The 21,421-nt window shown below is 35.2% G+C and overlaps 1 protein-coding gene across 5 annotated transcripts in view; it reads left to right on the top strand.

The window, feature by feature from the left end:
- Nucleotides 1-20,354, top strand: part of RPGRIP1L (RPGRIP1 like) — a 74,757-nt gene extending 54,403 nt beyond the window's left edge. For all 5 annotated transcript variants that reach the window (XM_086757887.1, XM_086757890.1, XM_086757889.1 and 2 more), the window contains 4 exons: nucleotides 3,906-4,089; nucleotides 9,821-9,905; nucleotides 17,543-17,676; nucleotides 19,770-20,354. In XM_086757887.1, coding sequence (XP_086614013.1) covers nucleotides 3,906-4,089; nucleotides 9,821-9,905; nucleotides 17,543-17,676; nucleotides 19,770-19,882 — 516 coding nt within the window. In that variant the 3' untranslated portion in view covers nucleotides 19,883-20,354. The remainder of the gene's footprint in view (nucleotides 1-3,905; nucleotides 4,090-9,820; nucleotides 9,906-17,542; nucleotides 17,677-19,769) is intronic.
- Nucleotides 20,355-21,421: the final 1,067 nt, after the last annotated feature.

Here is a 21,421-nt window from a genome sequence, read left to right on the forward strand (position 1 = left end):
GACTGCATTGAACCTCATTATGGTTAACCTTCTGCCAGTGCGTTCTGTTCCTAGCCCTTGGCAGAAACAGTGATGCTGGGGAAGATGATATGTGCCTTTCCCTCCTTCACAGTAAATCTGACTCCAAAAGAGCTATTGAACAAGAAGAGATCTCTGCCCCGGCTCTTAGGGAGAGACTAAAGTGCATGCACTTTTCTAAGTCCCATCCATTTGGAGAAGGAGCAGGGAGCGTTTCTGTATCCCTCGTTCTGTTCTCACATCTACACCATTCTGGGGAAAATCTGAAAAGAGAAGATGATGTTCCTATCATGAAAAGTCACTGCACACAGATAAGCACTAGAATAATTCTTGTAGTGTGTATATGTAAGATGTTGACCTGTTAATCAGAAGTACTTAACGAATCATGTTTGTGTCTCTAAACAGTTAGGTTGCATTGACATTCTTGTGATAGCATTCCTTTGCAGCTCTGGTCTGGCATTGTTCATAGGTTAATCCCAGGAATTTGGCACTTGATAGAGGAAGAGGATGATTTCTTACCCAATCAATATATTTGCCAATCAAGTAATATTGGTAGTGATTGAAGTATTGATAGCAAATGGATGATTACTTGTGATTATTGGACAACAGCTTACAGTTTCTGATATGCTCTCTGCTTGAAATTGAAGGGAACAAGTGAATAAGTAGACTGTGGAAATAAATACATAAAATATTAAGGAGTAAAGCATCAATATTTTTGAGCATTGGTAAAGATAGGATTCAAGTTGATCTTATGGTTAAGAAGTTTCCTTCATTTTGAGTTTTTCAAGGGGAATACATGAGTTAAAACTGCGTGTAAAAAGTGGGAACACTGTTTACATTGTTCCTATAAGCAAGGCATTTTCAATGCTGCTGTTTTGTGCAGAAAGCTTAAACTGTTGGTTTTGGTTTTTTTTATAAAATACTTAATTCTGTGGGTTAATACTGTTCACCATCTGAGTTAGCTGGAATTTTATAATTCATATCAAATTCCTACGATTTTATTGTGACCAAAAAGGAAATTGAAATAAGGAATATACAGCTTCTTGAAGATAGGCAGTCAAGGCTTTTTGTGGCATTTTAAAAAGTTTTTTTAATGTCAAGAATTCAGATAGATGAGAAAAGTTATGTTGAGACTTCAAATTCTGATGCAGTGTCCAATGCATTTAGTGCTTAACTTAATCCTAAAGCTTGTTGAGGGAGTTGAGTGATTCTTCCAAGTCTTTGGGTAGTGTTAATTACAAAGAGTTGGTATTAAATGGTAAAGAAAGAACATTGACATAGACAAAGTGTCTCGCCCATGTTTTGTTTTCCTCACTTGAAATGAAAGCACTGCACCAGTTTCTCAGAGGCGGACTTTGAAAGCATTTAGCATTTTCTTTTAATACATGTATCCAGTCTCTGCGTTAGAGGAAATTTCGTATAATATTTTGTTTTAAATACTACATTTGGAGACTAATTTTATTCCCATCGAAGTAGAATGATTTGTAGGAAGTAATTGGTCATGACAAACTAACCATTTTTCACTTTAATCGTACCTAAGAAATGAGACGAAGGCTTAAAAAAAAACCAAAACACAACTAAGGAAAATATTTAAATAACATACTTCACTCTGCATCGTAGAAATATAAATGGTTGTTTAAAAATTAATCCCTATCATATATTGGATGGTACATATATTTTCAGTACAGCTACATAATACGAGCATTTTTTTTATTGGTAGTGAAATATGCCATGCTAGCTATGCTGTTCTTAAGCAGTTCTATATTTTTTAGTTGTAAATATCTTTTTTTTTTAATCAGCTTGTGTTCTCCTGTGTGTATGCTGTATTCATGTTTAATATTAATAAAACCAGGCCTTAAAATATTCTTGACTGTTAAGCTCTAAAATAATTTATTATTTTTTCTTCATTTATTTACTTCCTTAGGAGTTAGAAAGCAGAATACTTGGATTTACACTGCTGTCTTTGAAAAAAATGTAATATTCTTTGCATACAGTATGCAATTACAAGTGTTAAATATGTCAAACAAAATTTAAGATCTGTAAAATGAATATAATACAGGATATTCTATTTGGACTTGATTCATAAACTACTGTTATGTACAAACTACTTTGACATAGCTGCTAAATACTTTGGGGCGAACAAAACCACTCGGCATATCACTTTAAATACAGATGCTAATACATCTGTTCAGTGCAAGAAGAAAAGAGTTGTTTCTGAAGTAAAATTAGACAATAGAGCCAATTTCATTTTTTATGCATGTGAATGTAGAGTGCTTGAGGTTATTAGTTGAAACTGAGTAACCTTTCCAGGCTTTCATCTCTTTCTTTTCAAATTTGAATATGAAAAGCATATTCAAGTCAAAGACCATCACTTTAATGACATTTGGCAGTCATTTGATTTATTAGATTTTAGAAAAAAAAATTCCTTTAAATATTTCATCATTCTATGCTAATCCCAGTAATATTGCCAGCTGAAGCCGTGTATCTGTATTAGTGGAGACAGAATGGTGTGGAATTTTCTCTGTCATCCTGGTAAAATTTCCATGAATCTACTGAATAATAAAACAACCTTATTGAAATATTCAGATTTGGGTTTTTAGTTAAAGTGTCTTAGGATACATAATAAAAGGAAATGTCTTTTGAAAGGAGGGGGTAAAATTACCTCATCAAATATTGAAAGAGCTTGACAGCAATGGAAATTGTTCTATATGATGGATGTTTTTACAATAGGATACACCTGCTTTTCCGTTTGATGAATTGTATAATTTGCTTGGGAAAATATAAGCTATCTCCATAATAAATTAGAGTATTGACTTGCAGGTCTAACACTGAATCTCGAAAGCTAATCTTTTGAATATAATTTATTAGTTCAAGTCATTGAAGTTTACAATCAAAAATTGTCAAAATATTTCTACATGGGGAAAATATTTTTAATAAAGTTATGAACTTGAAAAGAGAATAAATAAGTAAAAAAAAATTTTTTGACATTTCTGAACTCCAGCGTGTTCTCTTTGCTCTTTGAAGAATCTCATCTTTGAATGCTCACCTATGTACTCCAGTTTTGAAACCACAGTGGCTTCTCTCTCTTTGAATTAGTTACCCAGGGAAATATTTGTGACTCTCTCTGTCAAGTATGACATTCCCACTTAAATACATAAAGCTTATTAAAATTTATCTGTACGCAAATAATATAGACTTTGCCAAACAGTATGAAACAATTTCATATAACCGACAGGAAAATGTCATTTTAATTAAAAAAAAAAGGCTCTGGTGCAGAACAATTAGGATATTACTTTCATTATCGGATTGTTAATTTAAACTTCTAAACCTATACTTGATTTAATTTGAAAAGTTCGTTATATAAAGTTGAATTCCATATAAATACAGTGTTACTTTACATGCCTAACTACTTTGTGACTTGATGGATTTTTATTGAACTATTTGTGGTATCACCTGCAGTAGGCACTGAGTAACAATTCTCTTTCATTTGGAAAACTTTGGTACCTAATATTACTGAGCCTAGTTCAGGCAGTTACAGGATCAAGATACAAAGCACTTTGCTGGGTAGCTAAAAATAATGACAACTGAAATTTGTGGTTCAGCTATCATTTGTACATGAAGGTAACCTTAACCACATTTTCTCCAGCAGAGTAGGATTATTGCAAAAATATTTTCAACATCAAATGTAAATCACTTTCTGTTGCAACAATATTCTTAACTGCAAACCCTGGGGCTTCAGAATCTCATTGTGTCTATGTCAAAATCAATCAATCAATGAGTGTTAATCATACAAAGTAGCCAATGATTTACATGTATGTTTATTTTCTGTTAACACTTCAGGAAACACAAAATAATTTGTATTATGTTTGTGCTTTGTTTTTAAATAGGCAACTGAAAAAATGCGGATTGAAATTATATCACTCAGTCTTACTGAGTCACAAATACCATCTCATGAAACAATACATCAGCTGTTTGTAGAATGCAGATTACACAATTTCCTTGCAGAGGAGACCCCGCTGTCCCTTCCAAGACCAACAAGTGGTCAGAGGATTCACTATAACTATAGCAACGGTAGGTGTGATGTATTCCTGAGCAGGCTTGTTTCTTCTCTCAAGTTCTGTCTTACGAAAATACCTGCCAATAAAGCCCACTTCCTCTATATATTATAGTTGCATTTATCTGTGTTCCAATTGTATTTGTCTATTTCCCAAATATTTTGGGAAATTTTAAAGGTAGTTTTTAAGAAATGAGGTAAGGATGCAGTTATCAAATATAAAATGATTTATTGATGTAGGCTTGTGTATGAAATGGTAACATTACAATATATTCAAGTATGCTGCTAGCACATAAATTTTAAAATTAGGCTACACTTAACTAAAATGTATGTATTCTTTTTAAAAGAACGGGATTAACTAATTTCTCTATCAGTACATGATGATACAGCAAAAGAAAAACATTCCTTGTAGCCAAGAACTACTAAAATCAGTTTAAAAGAAAAAATATGTAATTGGATTTGATCATCACTTGGGAATACTCAGTGTTCCTTTAATAAGAACAGAAATAGGAAATAAGAAATAGGAAATTATTCAGCCATGTATAATATTAATACATTGCTATTTACTGCATAATACTTAATCCAGCATGTTCCATATGTTAGTCTCTAAATTAACATTTGAAAAGACTTTATGTTAGAACACAATGTAATTTATACTAATAGCATACACAGAACTTTTGTAATAATTGGTAATTCTCTTATTAATTCTTTTCCAAACTATTTCATAGAATCTCAATTATTCATTAACTTTTTTCCTATTAAATCCATTTCATTAAGTGCTTCATGTTGCCTTGGACTTCAGCTATTGCATTTTTAGCTGAGAGTATGCTGGAGCAGATGAATCAGTTAGCTAATAGTGACACACCATTAATACAGACATAAAAATTAAACATTCTTTGAAAAATAATTTTTTAAAAGTGGCTTTGCAAAAGTGGTGTCACGGTCAGATCTTTAAAATCACTACAATCTGGAAACCTCATTTTAGAAGGAAACATGCCAAAGAATTTACTCATTTATATCCTCTTAGTACTCATAAACTATTGGATTACCCCGTAGCTGAAGACTGAAACCCCTTGTAGATGCCACATCAACCATCAGTATAGTGAGCCTGCCCATTTGAGAGAGAATGTAGAGGACAGGGTGCAACGTGTTGGCTTCTGTGACTCTGAGAAAGACGGTAATCTTCATAAGGCTTTAGGAAAAAAAAAAAAAAAAAACCACAAAAACTAATAGTACTGCAACCTCTTTCACTCACTGAGGCTTACTTCTATTCAAACAAATGGGATCTCTGGCATCATGTACTAAATGAGATATCAGATAAGTAAGAACTCTTTTTATGAGCTGAACAATATTCGTCTTACTAGCTGCTGTAAACACTTTTCTAAATGTTCTAGATAGGCAGGTGTAATTGAAATAAGTTGTTTTTTTTAAAAATCTCATTGAAATAACACCATAAGCTAATAAAAGGTATTTGACACTCGTAATTTCTCTTGCTTCTTGAATTCTCATTGCTTTTAATATAAGAAGCGTTCAGAAAGTATAAAAATTCTTACACAATATTCTCATTTCTGTGTATATTGGGTATGGTCTAAGCATAATATTAGTCTTTAAGGATTGACTCTGCAGAGTTAAACTTGCAAAACACAGCAAAGTTATGATAAATAAAGAATGAAATTTCAGAACTCTTATGACAATTAAGAAACTTAAATATCTTCCAAGCTGTGATATATGAAAATAGTATAATGCTTTTTAGAGACTGTAGTTCATAAAGCTTTCCAATCTGGTACTGCTGTATTATATTACTTCTGCTAGTCAAAAGCTGGCTTCAGGACTTTGATTTTTCTATTTGCTGCTTAAGTATCAAATATAGAACATGTTAAATATCCTAACGAATCAATATCAAAAGGTGGTTTTGCTCTTAATTGTTTCAGGACTGTATTCTGCAGCATGACACTAATGTGGCTGTTATTTGCAGCATTTTGCTTAGGTAATTGGTCATCTAATTTCTACTCAGGATTAGCTTTGCATATAGGGGGGAAAAACATAAGTCTGCTATTTGATAATATCAGTGGAAACCCAGTAATAGTAATGAAATCTGCATGTGTGTTTACTACAGCTTTACTGCATTTCTTATTCATGTCTAATTAGATTTGAGTATCTTGAATATTTGAGGTTAATTGAATATTTTCATTAATAAAAATGAGATTTGCATGGGTAGAAAGAAATTTATTTGGAGTTTAGAAGGAAACTAATAGACTTCTAGATTTCTGCATGGAGAAAATCAGGCTAAGTCCATGAGTAATCTAAAAAATCGTTAATTCTGATAATTAATTTTCTACTATTTATAACTGGAACAGCTTGACTGTTTTAAAAACATCCTAACTGAAACAGAAGGTTTAAAAAATGGCTTAAAAAACATTTGAAGTTTTTCCATACCTTTTGCACATTGTTTGCTGTCATTGCTTGCTGTGTAAGATACTAGATTATTAACAGAATCTTGTTGAAAAACAATATAGTGGGACTCCATTGATTTACACATACAAGATCCTATGAATTTTCCTTTTCACAAGCAGTTAGAGCATGTAACTTGACATTAATTGTTTATTTTGATCATTTTCTTGGAATGAGAGGTTTATCCGCTCCAGGATTATACCACATAACTCAATTTCCCATGACATTACGTGTTATATCCAGTGATGGCCATACTGAGGAGAGGAACTGTAGTGTTTGTTAGTGGTGGAAAGAGTTATTAGAATATCCAAGAATGCTTCTAAACGCTATAATGCCATAAATTCAAAGAAAAGTGGAACTTGCCAAATGGTGCTCACACCATGACTCTGTCCTGTAATTTGGTAAAAAGGAAGGATTCTAGTATTTTGGAGGAGTTTGTTTTGGTATGGTTTTGTTTTGATGTTAGTGTGTTACAGATCATAGCAAGCAATGAATTAATATTTTAAGTTCTTAATGCAGTTTAAAATTGTGTGCCGGAAATTACTTCTTTCCAGTCATGTCACAATATCTGCTTTAAAGTGAATGCAATGGCAGCTTCACTGTCAGAAGAAGACAGGGAAACACATTGCTCCAAGCAAACAAGGCCCAGTGTCCCTCACTTATAAATGGATCTACTGATATTTGACTCTTAATTTCAGTAAAATAAACATTTTTCTTGTCACGGCCACAATTGCTTAAATTACAAAGCTAAGGTTAGTTCATAAATGTTGTTAACAAACTGCATTCATATTTTATTAAATATGAAGAGCTGACTATGAAAATGCTGAGATGGCAAGGAAGTTGCTCGAAAGTAGGATTGAGAGAAGGTCTGAAATGTGTCCTTATCGCTATTTACAATGGTTGTAGAGAACAGGCAGCAGAAGTAGAAGGAAGATTAATGGAATTTTGCAAAGATTTTACATTACATTTAATCGGAAAGCTTACTGTCTTGAGTGAACAGGTAGCTATTTGAACACCTGGAAGTACAAGTGTAAGTAGACCAAAGGAAGGGGAGGTGGGGGAAAGATTATGGGGTTTATTTCTTATTTAAAACAAACTTCTGAAGATCCATATTCTAAAAGGTGAGTTCCTCAGTATAACACATGAACATGTTAATGCCTTGCATCAGAAAACTTTGTTACTCTTCTTTGTGTTTATTCCATTTTTCCATTAAAGCTCAACACAGTGAGGCATTTTTTTCTTTGTCATTGTGATGAAACTTTGCTTTATGACATAGTCATTTGGATTTGTTACAAAGTGAACTATGAAAAAAATATGTATAACAGAACCAGCTGTGTTAATGTTAGGAATTGTAGTGACTGTTAACAAGGTTCTAGGGTCATTGCAGTCTTCAAGGTTTAGTGCTTCTTTAGGACAAGTTTTAAAATTTTAAGTTCGGATGCAAACTGTCACAAGTTAATTTTGAATTATTTTTGCAATTAATTGGACAGAAATACGAGATGTTCCGTGCCTTGAAGCAATGTTATAATTCTAAGTTCAGGCAGTACTAAGGGATGATATGAAAGCATGTTACTCATCAGGATCTAAAAATATATTTTCACTATGGTTAATCATTTTCGCCAGGCTTGAATGGAGTTCTTGTGCTGAATGTTTTACTTGCTAGTCTGATTTTTTCCATTGAGTGAAATGAATTCGAACTCTTTAGGTTTGTAAATAATTTCCATTTAAAATTGGTCTAGATACAGAATTAGTAAACTTAGGAAATTTCATTTGGGATGCTTATGGGAAAGGGAAGAGCCTGTTGATGTGGAAGCTCCTTTGAAGTTCTTTGGCTGTCCATCTGTCTGCCTGCTGCCTCCCAGTCACTTCCTGTGGTGGCCCCGGGAGCACTTGGCCATGAGTAGCAGCACATGTGGAAAGTCATCCCCATACCCAAAAGCATCGCAGATGGCAGGAACAGCTTCTTCTGACCTGTCTGAGAAAGTAAGAGTGTTGTGGATGGAAACTAAGGATTCCAAGATAGAGCACCAGTGCCTTGCTTTCTGTTAGTAGAGAAGAAGGTGTTAAATTGCAGATTCCTTTGATTGAGTGATTCAGGTACCAATTGTACTGGCTGTTTCCTGGAAGTAACAGATTTCTAATGGCAATTCTGCTGGCCAGGTAGTTGCTGAGGAGTAGCTTTGGAGAAAACTGGAGAACCAGTCGCTCTGGAAGTTGTACTTCCTAGCAGGACTTTGTTACAGAGATACGTCCCTCAATAAATCCCTCTGCAAGGAATTAATTTGAGCCTCCTTATCTCTCTTTTGTACTCTTGTGTACAGTGGCAGAGTAACTAGAAGAGAGTGAATATTAAAGATGTTGGAATTTAAAGACAGAAAAATTTCTACCTCCTCCTCCTGCCTCAAAAAACAAATCAAAAATAAGCGCTATGTTTGATTCTCAGAGGGTTATATTCATTCTAGTTCTGTCCTAGCAAATTTTTTTTCCAGCTGCATTTCTTACTTGAAAAAAACCCAAAGTAATTCCTTTAACACAGTCTCAGTTTTCACATCCTGAATTTTTATGATCTTTCACAGTAGTTTACTGTAAAATACTTGTAGGCTGATACCATTTGCAAGAAAGCAGCTACTTTCTTAATATAAGATCTCCAAAAACTTCTTAAAGAATTTCCTAAAACCCTGTTTCTCATTTTTATTGTTTTATTCCAAACCAAGGCTATTTTTCACTGTAGGTCATATTAATGATACAAAAATTAAAAGCTGGTCCTTGTGTTTGTATTTTAAATTAAAACAATAAAAGGCTTTCAGAGCACTCTCACACACTCCCCAGGCTGTGGATTTTCTCCAGTCCACTGGTCTAGATGTTTCTTTTATTGAAATATTGTGGCAGGAAAGGAGGATTAAATTACCGAGGCTGTCAAAAAGGACAAGCACTCTGCCATATATTATCATTATCACTAGTTTCCTCAGTGGAAGAAAATGCAGTAAATCACTTCAAATACAAAGCAATAAAGACCACTGGCTTTTAAAATCGTGAGTGCTATTGCCATTAACAGAAGATGACAGCTATGTGGCATGCTTAGACGCTGCTTGTATCTTTTTTGACAGTGTGCACATAGACCTGCCAGTGACACGCCGTTACATCACATGACCTTTCAAATTTCATTCTAACATTGTTACTTTCCTTAGGAAAAACAAAGGAAAGAAATACTTCTTTTTCTTTGTTTTTCATGCTCTTTCTTCTAAAAGATGAAAACCAATTGATAACTAATTATATTAATTCTGATTTGCTTTGCAGTGGTACATGTGGATAAGGCAAATAATCGTGCAAGGAGAGAGTATCTCAAGTCTATGCTTCTAAAGCCAGATCTGCATACTGACAGGTACATATTAGTGCTGAAAAACTCTATAAAAAGTCTTTGTAAGTAGTGCTTATGGTTTGCCTTGTTGTTTGACTTCGTTGAGGAGGTATCCCTGAGACATAAATACATAACTAACTAGAGAAAATTCTGTTTCAGCTAGGAGTGATACCTATGTTCTGATGTGGTGATTGATCTGCCTTCCTTCCCTGAGTAGGTTTGTGTGGCATGGAATATTGCAACCTCTCTTAATGTTGTTTTAGTGCAGTGTTTTGGTTTTGGTTTTTTTTTTTAACAGACTCATTCTGAAAGAGAGAGATTCTATCATCAGCACCCTATCAATAAGGAGTTTGAAAAGCACGTATCTACCTGATGGTAGAGTAATACATCTGTTGCTTTTTGAGTTCAGAGTACTAAAAGGAGTGGAAGAGCTTCAGAAAGTGTTCCTTGGCCATAGAAAGTCCAAAAACTATGTAGGCATTTTGATGTAGCAGGCAGCTATTATCTGTACACATATGAGAAAGAGTATGAATTGCTGTTGTTCAAGCTTATAATAAGAAGTTTGTTCTTATTCAGATTTTTTGATTGAGATAGCATGCACATTATTCTAAGAGAATAAATTACATACTTCGATTTTGTTTCCTCTTGAAGGTCAATCTTCATTAAAATTGAACAATTACTAGTTTAAAGATGAATTTAATTTGCAGAACAGTAGAATACCTGCTGATTGTATTTGAAGTGGAGGAGTTACTTCTAAATCTTTTAAGTACATATTTATTCACAAATCACAGATTCACTCTGCAGTAAGAGAGTGATTCCATTTCCCTTCTAAAGCTGAGTTTCATGTCTTGGCCAGAAGACAGGTTTTACTGGAGTGGAGCAGGGAACACTATGAAACGATTAGTTGTTGGGATGGAAATACCATACCAAAACATTCTTAGCTTTGGAGATTTAAAAACAACAACAAAAAAAAGCCTTCATTTCATAAGCAAGCAGAAGACTTATTTTACTGTATCAATTAGGTAAGTGGGTAACATGTTCTGCTAAAAATTTAGCAATTCAGAACAAAATTTTTTTTTCCCCCCGAGGGATAATTCAGCGAAGGGAAATAGCTAGGCTGCAGACTTCAATTTCACCTATTCATGCTTAGATATCTATACTAAATAACAATCCTAGGGTAAAGCAGCAAGCTTTTCCTACAACAGAAGCATTCTTCTTTTACGTGTGCCATCATAGTACTGTCCTCTGTGTTACTAGGTAGGTTGTTTTCTGCATTTATCGGTGTGTTTAGTTTCGTCCGTGGTGAAATTTCAGTTCTGTGTTGACTAAATAGCAAGGCAGGAAGTTCATCAGTAGTCCAGTTCCCCACTTTAGCCTAGTAAGTGGACTACCAAGAAACAAAATTTATTGAAAGGTTCTGCCTACACACCGAAAGTTTTTGACTCTGTGCATTTTAAACCTGGCTTGGTTATATCTTCAACATGTTTTCTATCACAAGCCTTATAAACTAATATCAGAGATTTTTCAGCTGAAACAGGAATTAAACTAAACTAATGCTTTAAAGTTCAGGAGACAAAATTATCAAGAATATGACTATATTGAAAATTGCCTGCACATGGTTTAGCCTGACATTTATTGGTGTTCGTACCATGCCAGATTATAGGAACATAGATAGTCTTTCATGTATAGTAAGTGGTGTGTTAAGTTTTCAGGTGAACTTTCTCTCTGTCACAGTTAATGTTGTTAGAAATGATACTCTGTCATCATGGAATCATGGAATGGTTTGGGTTGGAATGACCTTAAAGATCATCCAGTTCCAACCCTCCTGCAAGAAGCAGGGATGCCTTCCACTAGACCAGGTCATTCAAAGCCCCATCCAGCCTGGCCTTTGAACTCTTCCAGGGATGGGGCGTCCACAGCTGCTCAGGGCAGCCTGTTCCAGTGCCTCACCTCCCTCACAATAAAGAATTTTTTCCTTATGTCTAATCTAAACTTACCCTCTTCCAGTTTAAAGCCATTATCTCTTGACCTGTTACTATGTGCCCCTGTCAAAAGTCCTTCTCCAGTTTTCTTGTAGGCCCCCTTGAGGTACTGGAAGGTTGCTATAAGGTCTCCCCGAAGCCTCCTCTTCTCCAGGCTGAACAGCCCCAACTCTCTCAGCCTGTCCTCACAGGAGAAGTGCTCCAGCCCTTTTATCATCTTTGTGGCCCTCCTCTGGACCTTCTCCAACTGGTCCATGTCCTTCTTATGTTGGGGGTTCCAGAGCTGGACACAGTACTCCAGGTAGGGTCTCATCAGAGTGGAGTAGAGGGGGAGAATCACCTCCCTCAACCTGCTGGCCACACTCCTCTTGATGCAGCCCAGAATGCAGTTGGCTTTCTGGGCTGCAAGCGCGCATTGCTGGCTCATGTTGAGCTTCTCGTCCACCAGCACCCCCAAGTCCCTCTCCTCAGGGCTGCTCTCAATCCATTCCCCGCCCAGCCTGTATTTGTGCCTGGGATTGCCATGACCCAGGTGCAGGACCTTGCACTTGGCCTGGTTGAACTTCATGAGGTTGGCACGGGCCCACCTCTCCAGCCTGTCAAGGTCCCTCTGAATGGCATCCCTCCCTCCAGCATGTTGATGGCACTGCACAGCTTGGTGTCATTGGCAAACCTGCTGAGGGTGCACTCTATCCCACTGTCCAGGTTGCCGACAAAGATGTTAAACAACACCGGTCCAAATGTGATTGGGTCCATATTAGAACATAAATAAATAGATACATCACATGCTATTTCTGTCTTCTAAAAGGAGAGTCGTTTTCCCTTGAAAAGGATAAATATTCTCAGATGTTAAAAGAGATATTAATATAATACATAAAATTACTGCTAAGCCAAAGTTGCAACTGTAGCCTAGTCCTATAGTTGAAACAGGAGCCAACTTGGCCGTGAAAATAATGAATTTCACAGCTTTATACTCTTTTGGTTTATAACTACAAATAAATAAAGGTAGATTGACATGGCATTTATATGGGAAATTATGTTTATTTGCTGGGAGTGGGGTTTCCTTTTCATTAAAAGATAAGATTTCAAAACAAAGTTGGTTTTTCTTTTCTTTCAATTTCATTTCTTGATGTGGAATCATTGTAACTGTTTATTAGAAATGTTGATTTTTGGTTCCACATTTGAATAAACGGCTTTAGTGGCAGAAAATGCAAGAATATTGAATATTCAAGAAAATTAAGAAAATATGCTGCTAAGTAGAATGATATCAAATCTAATATATATGAGCATGAAGGTAGCAGGAGACTGGGAAGACTGTTTGAAATCCTCTTTACGTTAGTAATCATTGCATACCACAAAGATGGTTCTTCTCTTTTGACAAGCAGCTTTGTCTTCATCTACGACTTCACACAGACAATGTCTCTGTCATTAATATGGAAATTTTGTCAGCACACTTGCTTTTTCTTATACCTGGATTGTTTGACATGGGTAGCCTTTTTGTTTTGTTTCTTTCTGTATAGTAGGGATTCAAATTACATTATTTATTTATGTTAGGAAGCTATACTTACTAATATTTGTAAAACTTTGGGGAGAAAATAAAGGATGAAAAAATATTTTATTACCTGAACCCAGTAGTTGTTTACTTACATGTTCAAGTCTTTAAAGTGGTTAATGACACGAGGCATTTCTGGCAGTCCATTTAACTTACTGTAACTGTGTTAGAGTTATTTTTGATTCTTCATCCTGTTTGTATTCCACTGTTGCCTTTCAGCATTTTAAGAGTGTAGAAATTTGGATCATATAGAGAACCTTACCTGATTCCTCATGCCAGGTGGTACTTGCAGTGCTTGCAGACCTGGAGATAGAGTATATGCTCTCTGACAAGTGTCAAGAGACATACATGCAGAATGGAGGAATCCATTCTTCTAACAGTCACCCTGCTGTGATTACAAGAGTGAACAGGTTTATGCAAGAGGTTTCCAGGCTGATCCTGACAGGTGCATCATTTCTTGCTAGGAAATGATTGTTACTCCAAGAAACTGGCTGTAGGAAGTCATTGTTCTCCGAAGAAACAAAATCTCTGCATCCATGTTATAGCAGTACAGGACATGTGTACTGTGTTAGCTTCACATTAATAGACTATATTAACACACAAGGTTTTCTCCTTGCTGCTTAAAAATTATTGATGTCTGGAATAAAGAATTAGAATCAAATTTGCCTACATCACAGCTTTGTCCAGGCACTCTCCCTCCTGGTGTGATAACACCTTTAAGTGTTATCATAACAACAATAAATATTTGTTCCAGAGTCTTCTGCTTCATTGTAAAGCACATTTAAGCTTAAAGAAATTTTTTTTTTTTTTTTTTTTTTTTTTTTTTTTTTTTTACTTTTTTGGCCTTTTATTAGCAGACACATTTCATTTAGTTCTCTAGTCTTTCTTGCAGTGGCTAGCAAATGTCTTCCTGCATAGTGCTTTTAACAGGATGTCAAGATTTCTTCAAATTCTGTCCATGGGCATAGGATTCCTGCAAGGAAGTGAGTACTGATACCTGGTGTTACAGACAAGAAATGTGGAAATGAGCTAGAGAGGAAGTCTAGGACCTTAGAGAGAACTACGGGAGAAGAATGCTCTACATTGCTTTAGTTATGTAAGAAATCCTAGTATGAGTTTGATATTCCACGTTCCATCAAAGTTTCTTACATGAGTGAGGCAGTGTTAAGGTGGGATGGGATACCAGCTGCACATTTGTGCGTTCTGTGCTGAAGCTGCGCGAGGAGTCTGTTCATGTGTGGTATCTTCAAAGGCAGCGTAAACTGTGTCTGTTTAGCCAGTTCAACCTGAAAACAAAACTCTTGCAATTTTTGGTAAATGAAGAAAACAAGTTAAAGCATGCTGAATGTAATACTTAAATATTTTCTGAACGTAAAGCATTTGTAATATTTTTAAAGATACAAAAGTCAAAGTGATTGTGGTACCATTCTTGCAGTCTACTAATTGGAGTATTCCCATGGAATCCAGAGTTCAAATCTCCTTCCTGATTAGCAGCAAAGATTTCATCCAACATTATGATTTTTAGGCATATTAGAGCTGTAAGATATTAGAGGTGCAGTTCTTCTGATCTGTTTTGTTGAACCTTGCTCTATTCACGTAAAATGTTTGCATGATCTGAACCAGAAAGTGGGCCAGTATGAACGACTCTCCACTCTGGCTGTAAGGTACTGTGCCAGATGTTACTAGGCCTGCTTTTAGTCTGTGCTTTAGTGAAAATTTTAGTAGTAGTTGGTCCCCTTCAGTGATAAAAATAGATCTAACACCAATCTCCTCTGTTTTTGATCACTGTCTTAGCAGCTAAGCTGATTTCTCCAATTGATTTGATTTAACATTGACACTGAATCATAACAAAACTGATCTGTTCCCAATACCCGACAGCTTTGTCAGTTATTCTTACAATTTTTAATTTGTTTTTATTTCATTTAATATTTGTCTTATACATCTAAGTATTTCTCTTTTTTTTTTATTGAGTTTTGGCAGTTTTGCTGCTGCTTAGCTCTGTGCCAAAATCTTAAGTTAGATCCATTATACTCAACCAAGCCACCTGCTGTTGGAAATAGCTGTGATATTTTTCCTTTTTTGCCTCCAGAATTTTTTTTTTAAGGACACATATTTTCAATCACTGTCTGATTTTAATGACAAACAAATATTTATGTTTCTATTTTCTATTAGTTAGTAAAAGCCAAGCACAAAAATAAACCATTATAAAAGCATATTGCAGTTGTTATGTTTAAAGTCTGTTAGGAAGATTTGATTATATTTTGTCTAAGATATTGTTTCCTGTAGACTTGGATTTTAGGCAACTTGATTGTTGCTGATTTGGAATTGTGCTTATTGTAGCATTTTTAGGCTGTAAAGCTGACAAGCATTCGCAGTTTAAACAACATTGCCGAGACACACCAAACAAGCAGTTAGCTCCGAATTCCTGTCGTTTTGTCAGTCTCTGTGGTTTTGGCCCCAACACAAGCCGCTAACTGAAGTCAGCTCCAGCACAAAACTGGAATTATGTGTTTAAAAGAAAAGCCATACTTGGATGCAATGAGTGTAATTTCAGTTCACAGGATAAATGCAAATATTTTGTGTAGTTGTTGGGCTTAGATGTTTGGGGATGGACAAACAGGCTGTGTTTAAACAGCAGGGTAAGTACTCAAAGGCCTTTCCATGCAGACTGTAGTCGTGGGTAGTTTTTTATGTGTAAAACAAGAATAGAATAATGAAGATAAAATATGAGATGTATTGGTCAGGGGGAACAAGTGCAGGACAAGTTGCTGTGTGAGATCCAACTTTAAATAATGAGTACATGAGACAACTTTAGAAATGTACTGTTTAGAGAGAACTGCCTTTAGGTTCCTGGGTTTTTTTGTGGAATGTGTTCTTGGCTAAAAAATGCTCTCCGAGTATCTTTGTGAGGTCTGAAAATTCTCGGCTGAATATTTTACATTTGGTGTTTGGAAATACTTGCCTCATTGAATATGGCCAGTGTTTCTGATATCAGGAAAACGTTTGATATGGTTTGTCTTTCTCAGTTATTCATCTCATGTCTCCCACAGCACTCAATGTAAAGCCAAGAAAATGTGTGGCTTAAAATTTACTAGATTGGTGCAGAGGAGAGAATCCCTAGCGCAAAGCAGTTGTTGTTTATGGTCTGATAATCACAGTACATAGACTTTTAGGATGGTTTTGAGAATTCAGTATACTAGATGATCCTGTTGAGTGAACGTCTCCTGTAGTGGAGTGCATTAGGGGTAGGTACTCCAGGAGCACATCTTCAGTTTAGTTTAGTCCAGTCCAACAGGAATACAACTAACATGTTCCAAGACTACTATGCAAATAAAGCACCATAACTGGGGACAACTGAAAAGTTTTACTTCATAAGCATGCTCCACATCAAAGCTGAAATAATCATACAGGTTGATCTTATGTGGCCTGACTGAATTGTTAGTTTGAATTTTTTTAATAAGTTTGTCGCATTAAAAGGTTTTAACCAACAAAACATAATTACATTTAATCTAAGCCTTCCATTATTGCTTATGAATTGTTTTTCTTCCTTCATATGAAATAATTGGCGTGGTACAGTCAACACAGTAACAAATTTTTAAAAAGAAAAAAACCCCACCCACACCCCCCCAACTATCTTTTTAGATATTTTATATAAACGAGTTTTGCTATAAAAGCCTTAAAGTACACAATCTTGATTTTTAACTACGGGGAGTAAATACAAAGAAATTAAGTGATGTGAACAGTCGAGTCAGCAACTGAGCTAAACAAACTTACAAGTTGCAATTGTGAAAAACTACTGTGTTTGTCACGGCCATATGAACAAGAATTGTGCCACAGGGTGGTGGGGAGTGGGAAGAAAAATGAAAAAATTCTCTAAGCCTGCCAATCAGTGGTTACAACCTCTCTGTCCTTCTAGTACTGCTAAATAAAGGTAAAGAAGTACGGAAGATTTAAAAGAAAAGGTCTCAGACTATTCTTATCATGGAAAATATTGAATACAATTGATAAAGCATTTTGGTTTATGCTTAACTGGTGAAATAGACCATGGTTTTGCCTTTTTTTCTGGTTGTTGAGTTAATTTTCAACTCTTTTTTTTTTTTTTTTTTTTTTTTTTTTTTAATAATTAGACTACAATTTACAGTGGTCAGTGATCCCACAGATGACAAGCAGGATGTTGAATGTGAAGATATCGGTTTTGCTTATGTCAGTTTGAGAGAGATATTCCAGAAGCAAAGAGATGTTATTGAGCAAGATATTGATGGTAAGTTTTAGAGATTACTTTCTTGCAACCTTTTGTAACCTAAAAATTATTTGCTGAATTTCTGCTTTTCTGTGCAAGTAATTGACATTGTTTCAATAAAAAATTCTTCTATATTAACTAATGGCTTCCACATTTGTTTGCAAAAGGCTGCAAAAACTGTGTACTATTGTGATTCCTGAAAACCTGTTTGGAAAAAAACAAAACCAAACAGCATTCCCAGCTCATAGTAATTAGTTTATAAAACCTAGTGACTTTCAGGACACTTACTATATTTCTCTATTTTGTGCAACATACTTCATGCTAGTAAGACACAAAATGTATATTTTGTTATTAAAATTTCTGTCAGTAATTCTGTATTGCTGATGTCAGAGTACCTCAAGCTTGTGTCCCCCATATGAAACCTGTATCTGGGACAATGTGAAATACTGGTGGCTGTGGTTAGGTATCAGTTTAGAGTAAGCATCCTTCTGTAACAGACTGTGACCGAACTTTCACTGTGACTCCTTAAAGCAAGGTGAGGTGAGTAGGAGGTGTGGAATTGTCCATTTCCTGAGTCTTACAACAGCATTTTTGTAACACTGATAGGAAGACTCGTGAAAGGTACTGGTCCTTTCATACACAGTGAAGGAAAATATTCTCCTTGCTAAGACTTTCCAGTTCCCCAGTGTCACAGGGACAGGGTTATCAATGGTGCATTTTTCTCCTTACCTGTTCCTCTCTATCCTCTTTCCCTGTGGTGGGTAAAGCTCAGTGAAGAAACTGAGAGTATATCTGTTATTAAACAGTTACTCTCCTGTAAGCGAACCAGCTTGTTTACTAAACACAGTGCACCCACGTTTGCCAGGTACTCTTCCCAATAGCAAGATTTCTAGTAGAATGCCAGGCTCATGTGACTTTACTACTTCTACTGCAGTGTCTAATTACCCTGCCTTGAGTGATGGGGAGCTGGGTAGTGAGGGAAAGGAATAGACTTTCTCATCCATTTCCATTTTCTCAGTTTTATCTTCTGATATTGATTACAGTTATCCTACCATTCTTATAAGTAAAAAGAATAATGTCCCTTGAAGTCTGCTCTTTAAGTTGGCAGTTCACTGAGTGATTTGTCCAAGCATACAGAAAATGGTTCGGCTCTCTAAGAATAGCATCCAGTCTATCCTATAATAGCTCTATCAACAAAGTAGATGATGGAAAGTTTATCCCACATTTTTCCTTCTCCAAACCTCTTCTGAGCTGTCCCAGCAACCTAGAAGTTGTAGCATGCAGTGTCATTGCATGTCCCAGAGTACTTAGCCCAGTTTATACAGTAAATACATAACTTTGCCATTTGTCTGCTGTATAATTTGCTTTGAAAAAAATGTGGTGTCAAGATTACTTGTTTTTATTCAAATTCCTTCTGGAGTCATGTTAGGCAGCCGCATTGCTTTTTATGCAGGACTTGGAAAGAGCCTCATTTTTGACTGTTAGCAACATGTTTTCAATCACAGCAGCAGAGACTGGAGCCCTCTGGGCTTACTTAGATATTGTAAAAGAGCGCAATTTTAAATCATGTTAGCTAATTTCTGTAAAATAGAAATTTTAAATACTACTTTCAAACCCACATGCACAAAGATGAACGTAGTTAAATAGTTTAGTCTAGGGGAAATACCATCTTTGTCTGCACTCCGCTATTTTACAACACATAGAAGCCTGGAATTAAAATAATTTTACATCGCACCAGTATTTTTTTTACTTAAAACTATTTATAAGTATGCATATATGTCTTTAATAGTGTTTGGAACATCTGTATTTATGTATTGTGAAACCAATTAATTTACATAGACAATTATCCTACAGATAGTTTTCTTTATTTCAGAGTTCATTCCAACAGTAGTACTTTTATTGATGTACATTCTAGTTCTTGGAGTCCTCAATTTCCAGTAGGCTGAGTGCCTGAACTGGAAGACTTCTTTTTTTAATTATTATTTATTTATTTATTCTCTTTTAAGCATATGCTAGGTGCCTTTTAATCTGTCCAAATGCTAAGGGAAATTATCAGAACAAAAGCAAAACCTTAATGAAATTGCTAATGCTGTTTTCTGATGTTCCCTTTCTAGTGTTCGATTCAGAAGATGATAGTGCAGTAATTGGAAAGCTCAAAGTAACAGTGGAAGCCCTCCAAGTGCTGCGTTCAGTCTATGAGGAATGCAAAGATGACTACGAGGCATGAAAGGGAAGTTTGCCTACAGAAGTTCCCTTCTCCCAGTGTAAATACATGCTTGATAGTGCTTCAAAGATGAGATCTTTGTAATTCTTACAGTATATTTAATGTATAATTTATATGAAAAGGACGCTTGATTTGTAGTTGTAAAGTTTTGTATACTTTTCAGTCTGTTTGTTTTTATATTTCCCCCTAAGGCTAAGAATCTCTCCACAATGGACAACGTCTTGTAAATAATTAATACCTACATGATTGAATGATGTGCTGTATTTGCATTTTCAAGATTTTTTCCTACATAAAACAGTAATAAAAATGCAAGTCAAATTTTTAATTTTTAATAAAAAAACCATAAGCCTTAGAAAACTGATTAAAAATACTTTCATGTTATCCCTAATCACCCCGCTAAATGGAATGCCTGTGATTAGCCTCATTAAGAATTTTATACTGTGAAGATTTTATTAAAAGCAATATATGAAAATTACTTGGATTAATGTGTTAATCTGCCTCTTTAAAATGCTAATATCCATTTTATGCACATTAAATCCCAGTATGTGTTTTCTTTGATGCATGCAGTTCCTATCAATTAAATATAAAAAATGAGGCTAGTTGCAGGACTTATTAAATTACTGCAACCTTTTTTAAAATAACTTTTACCCTTCTGCTAACATTCTAATCAGCTGTTTATGATTATCATGATTTGAAGTAGGGGGAGGGCAGGCACAATCATTTTTCTGTACAGTAAAAGATTTACTTTCAGCCAACATCTGTCAAAGCACAAAAAGAAGCCGTACAGTATCAGATTTTGCTTCACCTAGTTTGAGCTGTAGGGACAGGCAACTGTGTTTTCATTTGTTTTTTGTCACTTTTAGGACTTACATCAAACATATACAATGAATTGTTGTATCTGAATAACCAGTGTATAGCTTGGAAAGTTAATTTTCCAGCTTTTAACCAATCTCAGTGAAGGATTTAATTGATATTTTTAATGGAGCTGTGAATCAATGCTGCAAAAGGATTGTCTCTTGAGAACGAGGATATAATACATTTCATTTTTTAATTTACTTTTTTATTTGTCATTTTCTTCAAAGGTTTTTATAGGCTGTGGATTTTCACTGTTTGCAAACAGGCTATGTTTCTTCATAAGCATATGTAAAGTATTCAGAGAGATAAGTAATTTATTAAAATCTACCTAATTTGCCGTGATATATTAAATCTCTGCTTCAGTGATCACAGACCATTTCATTTAGAGAATTAGACATTCCCTCTTTGTGTGATTAAAGCTCTGGAAAATGAGTTCTTTGCTCCTATTTGTGAACATTCAAAGCCTGCTAATGGCAAGAAGATGGAATAGATTATGAGACAATTCATTACAGTTCAACAGAAAAAAAAAAAACAGCTATAATGCAGAAGTGCAAGTATGAATGTCTGCATATAGTTTGAACCGTCTGTGCTCTAATGGCTTCAATAATGGATCTTCGTCTTCTGTAGGCTTTGAAATGACATCCATACAATATTAATTTGTTGATGTACATTATGAGGCCAATGGAA

The sequence above is a fragment of the Chlamydotis macqueenii genome, chromosome 13, assembly GCF_036417535.1.
Source record: "Chlamydotis macqueenii isolate bChlMac1 chromosome 13, bChlMac1.mat, whole genome shotgun sequence".
Classification (NCBI taxonomy): Eukaryota; Metazoa; Chordata; class Aves; order Otidiformes; family Otididae; genus Chlamydotis; species Chlamydotis macqueenii.